Source organism: Microchirus variegatus, assembly GCF_963457635.1.
Source record: "Microchirus variegatus genome assembly, chromosome: 5".
Taxonomy (NCBI): Eukaryota; Metazoa; Chordata; class Actinopteri; order Pleuronectiformes; family Soleidae; genus Microchirus; species Microchirus variegatus.
This window is the reverse complement of record NC_139806.1, coordinates 19,986,877-19,991,379: the sequence shown is the minus strand read 5'-3', so window position 1 is coordinate 19,991,379 and position 4,503 is coordinate 19,986,877. Positions and strand designations below refer to the sequence as shown.

Genomic DNA, 4,503 nt, shown 5'->3' with positions numbered 1-4,503 from the left:
ATGGGACTCCTGCTCTCTATCCTTATTGGCATTCTTGCCTCTCTGATCGGAGGACTTTACCTTCTTGGTGTGTTTCGAAGGCAGCAGCCAGGAGAGCCCCCTTTGGATAAGGGGCTCATCCCTTGGCTGGGTCATGTCTTGGAGTTTCGCAGCAACACACTGAAATTCTTCGAGAGGATGAAGCAAAAGCATGGCGATATATACACAGTACAGCTGGGAGGGTTTTATATTACATTTCTTCAGGATCCTCTATCGTTTGGACATTTGGTAAAAGAGAGTAGAGAAAAACTAGACTTTTACAAGTTTGTAAGGCACCTTGTACGCAGAGTGTTTGGTTATGAAGCTGAAATGAATGAGCAACACATTCTTCAAGTCTCCAGCAACCAGCATCTCAAGGGAGATGGCCTGAAGGTACTGACACAAACTATGTTGACAAATTTTCAGACTCTGATGTTGCACAGAAGTGATGGAGCTGCAGACAAAAGCACCTGGATAGAAGATGGACTGTTTATGTACAGCTACAACATTCTTTTTAGGGCCGGCTACTTGTCTCTGTTTGGGAACACACCAGCTGAGTCAGAAGGAAGTGAAGAGAAATCGAAAGACAAGGATAGAGCTGAGTCACAGGCCTTATTCTCTGAGTTTCGTAAATATGACCAACTCTTCCCTAACCTCACCTACGGGGTGCTCACACCCAGGCAAAGATTGCAGGCAAAGAGGCTGATGGAACATTTCTGGAAAGCTCTGTCAGTGCAGAAGATGAGGCTCAAGGACAATCTCAGCCGCTGGACATGGGATATGCAGCAGTACAGAATTGATATGGGTATGAATGAGTTAAATATTGACAAATACATGTTTGCGATTTTTTTTGCCTCTCAGGGCAACACAGGGCCATCCTCCTTCTGGCTGATTTACTTTCTCATGAAACACCCAGAGGCCATGGCAGCAGTAAAGGAAGAGGTAGATAGGGTTATGAAGGAATCGGGACAGGAAGTCCGAAGTGGTGGTCCTTTAGTTGACGTGACCCACGAAATGCTGTTGAAAACACCCATCCTGGACAGTGCTCTGGATGAGAGTCTCCGACTCACTACTGCACCCCTTCTCACCAGAGGTGTGCTTCAGGATATGACTCTCAAAATGGCAGATGGTCGTGAATATTTCATTCGCAAAGGTGACAGAGTGGCAATGTTCCCTTACATTGCAGTTCAAACGGACCCAGAGGTCCACCCTGACCCAACTTCATTCAAATATGACCGCTTTCTCAATCCAGACGGGAGCAAGAAAACAGATTTCTACAAGAAGGGGAAGAAGTTGAAGTATTACAACATGCCCTGGGGTGCTGGGGTCTCAATGTGTCCTGGACGTTTCTTAGCCTACAATGAAATGAAACAGTTTGTTTTCCTCATGTTGGTCTACTTTGAGATTGAGCTGAAGAATCCTGATGAGAAGATAACTGAAATTGACTACAGGAGATGGGGCTTTGGATCCATGCATCCTTACAAAGATGTTCCGTTTCGGTACAGACTCAGATATTAAACCAACTTGCTGATGATCAGCACATAATAGGTGTGGCTTTAGTACTTTGTACATTTCAGTACCGGGGCTTGCTAGTTTGATTAGAGCTTAGTGTGCAGTTTTACCTGAAACTATGTAGACTGTAAGACAGAGGATAACCAGCTGTTAACATACTTGTTTTATGTTCAGCATTGTCTCAGTTCTCCTCAGATCTGAGCTGCTTCCAATAAAGCCTTGTTCAACTTAACTCATCTCTGACTCCAGGAAACTCCCTCCTTGGTCGACTCATTAAATAATCAAATCTCTGGTAAACAGGTACCATTTACACGGGTTAAATATTTAGAAGCACTCTTTTTGTCACCCTTTCACATGTGCTTTGTTTTAGGTAAAAGAAAAATGCTTATGTGCTGCTGTCCTGTACCAATAAAAATCTTCTCATCATGAAAATGACTGGCAGTTTTTCTGTGCTTCAGTCTGTGTTGTTGGATTAAACAATATTTCAGGAAACATGGCAATTTATGTTTAAAATGTGGCAGCAAAGAAAAAGGTGAAAAGAAAAATAAATACACCACAAGATTAAAGAATTCATCTCTGTAGCCCAAATAATTGTTTTATTTTGGTGGCTAAACATAAAACAAATTGAGAGTCACAGCTGTAAACTGCTGGCAGACTACACAGTGGCTGAAAAAAGGTCTGATATTTTTACTGATTTAAAATAATAATAATAATAATAATAATATTACATGAATAAAATAAATACATTTAAAAAATGTGTCAGTGGGTGACCATTTTACTAACCTATAACCTATAACCTATTCTTCTGATGGGCCTAGAGAGCATTCATATTTGATCTGAGGCAGTGTTACCAAATCCTCAGTAAGGACAGTAGCTATTGGCTTTCTTAAAAGTCTCTACAAGTCGCTAAATGACGCCATCAACTAACCCTAACCCTGTAAGAGAGAAGAATAACCACACATAAAGAGACAAAAAGTGTGTCAATAAAACCCAAAATACAACAAATTAAATTTCTTTAAAGTTACATTTTCAAACGTCCTCTTTATCCAGACTTGGGACAAAAAAGGCAAAAGTCACCCAAAAGAGACACAATGGTGGAGTTTTGTCCATAAATGCAGTGCATTTTAGACAAAGAACTTTACATTCATGTGAACCCTCTGCTTCACAATGGTGCTCATTGAGAACAAAAACAATATGTGTTTTCACATCAAAGTCTCCAAAAGTCTCCAATAACACCAGAAAAAGTTGCTAGATTTGTCACTAGTCCGGTCTAGTCCGGCGAGAGAGGTCTGAATACTCCTTAAATAAAGTGTCAAAGTTTGCAACACTGATCCGAGGTTATTCTGTGCTCCCAGCGGAATTTTATTAAAGTTTGGATTTCAGAAAAGCTGTTGAAAGCATTTTAAAAAGTAGCTTTTTTCATGACCTTTCACCTCGGTTTCATGCTTAGAATGCTTAGTGATGCATTGGTGTGCAGTGCTACAGTCGAGTCTGTTGGTCTCCAATCTAATCCGAATTCATTTCTACAGAACATTTAAAAACAACTGAGTTGACCAAAGTGCTGTACATCATCAAACTTATATAAAACAGACAGGATATGAAACTGTAAATTAAAAGCAAAATTAAATGAAATGAACAACACAGAATGTCAAACGAATAAAACCCAGAAAAGTCAATTAACAACATAATAGTCAGGGAAAGAAGTGGGGTTTTTAGTCGAGATTTAAAAACAGGCAGTGTGGGAGCAGGTGTGATTTGGGGAAATAGTTTGTTCCACTATTTAAGAGCCACCACAGCAAAGACTTTCTCTCCCTTATGTTTTAATATCAACTATAGGTACCTCAAGAAGAGATCTTTCTGCAGACATCAGTGCTGGTGATGGTGAATAAGGATGTAAAAGATCACTGAGGTAAGATGAGATAAGACCATTCAAGGCTTTATAAGTAAAAAAAAAGCAGAACTTAAAAATGGATTCTAAAATAGATTGGGAGCCAGTGCAGAGATGCCACCACATACTGTTATATGCTCAACATTGTTCTGGACTAACTGCAAGTGAGAAAAGGCATCCTGGCTAACACCAACATAGAGAGACATTATAATAATCAGCAACATGATTTGATATGGAACAGCCTGTCAGAATTGTATTTCTCTGTGATTGGCTGGTTTTGTTGCAGGCTGTAAAGCCAGGCCAAGTAAAGGGAGCATGCAGGTAGAGTTGAATGCACACAGAAATGAGAGAGAGAGAGAGAGAAAGTGCATCTGTGAGTTCAAAGAACAAAGATCTGTGAGTGCAACTGAAAACTGTGCGTGATAAATACATTTATTGACACACAATAGACTTTATTTTGTAAGGTTATGTATATTTTTGCCCCATCTTCCATCACCCATCTGTGACTGCTTTAGTGTATTATCAGACTGAATGGAATTTTACTTTGACGTTAGGAGTCTACACAAAGATTTAACTCTCATCTGCATAAAAGGAATACAGACAGACTGGTTTCTCCACGATGCTGCGATTTTCTCACATCAACACTTTTACTTTACAACGTAAAACTTGTAGTTGAATTCATTTGAACATGAGTAAGTTATTGCTGTCCTGTGTTTGTCTGGCTGTGGATTCTCTCTGTTCATGTCCTTGTCCGGTGCATCTCAGAAACTGCTGTCATTCAGTCCATCAAAAGAGAGGCTGCACATCATTGTCTGCCAGTGTGACTGCCTGTTTCACTTGAAAGAGTTACATTTATTTCCCATTTGTTTAGTCTGTTTGCCCCTGAAACCTGTGTAAATTAAATTAAATGTGTTGACTTTCATGGGCCTTATCAGCAGTACTTGATGACTTGATGACTTTGTGCCTGTTTGAAATTCCTCGAAGGGACAATCTGTTAATTTGTGAATGTTTATTCTACTGTAAAATCAACAGTAAAGTAAAGCGCCTTTAGTGTTTTACAGTGTCATTGGTGTGCACTATCTGTG

At 39.8% G+C, this 4,503-nt stretch overlaps 1 protein-coding gene across 1 annotated transcript; it reads left to right on the top strand.

The window, feature by feature from the left end:
- Positions 1–1,536, top strand: LOC310927793 (5-beta-cholestane-3-alpha,7-alpha-diol 12-alpha-hydroxylase-like; the record flags this gene model as incomplete). The annotated part of the gene is made up of 1 exon (XM_083890186.1): positions 1–1,536. The coding sequence occupies one exon, from the start codon at positions 1–3 to the stop codon at positions 1,534–1,536; it is 1,536 nt and encodes a 511-aa protein (XP_083746312.1).
- Positions 1,537–4,503: the final 2,967 nt, after the last annotated feature.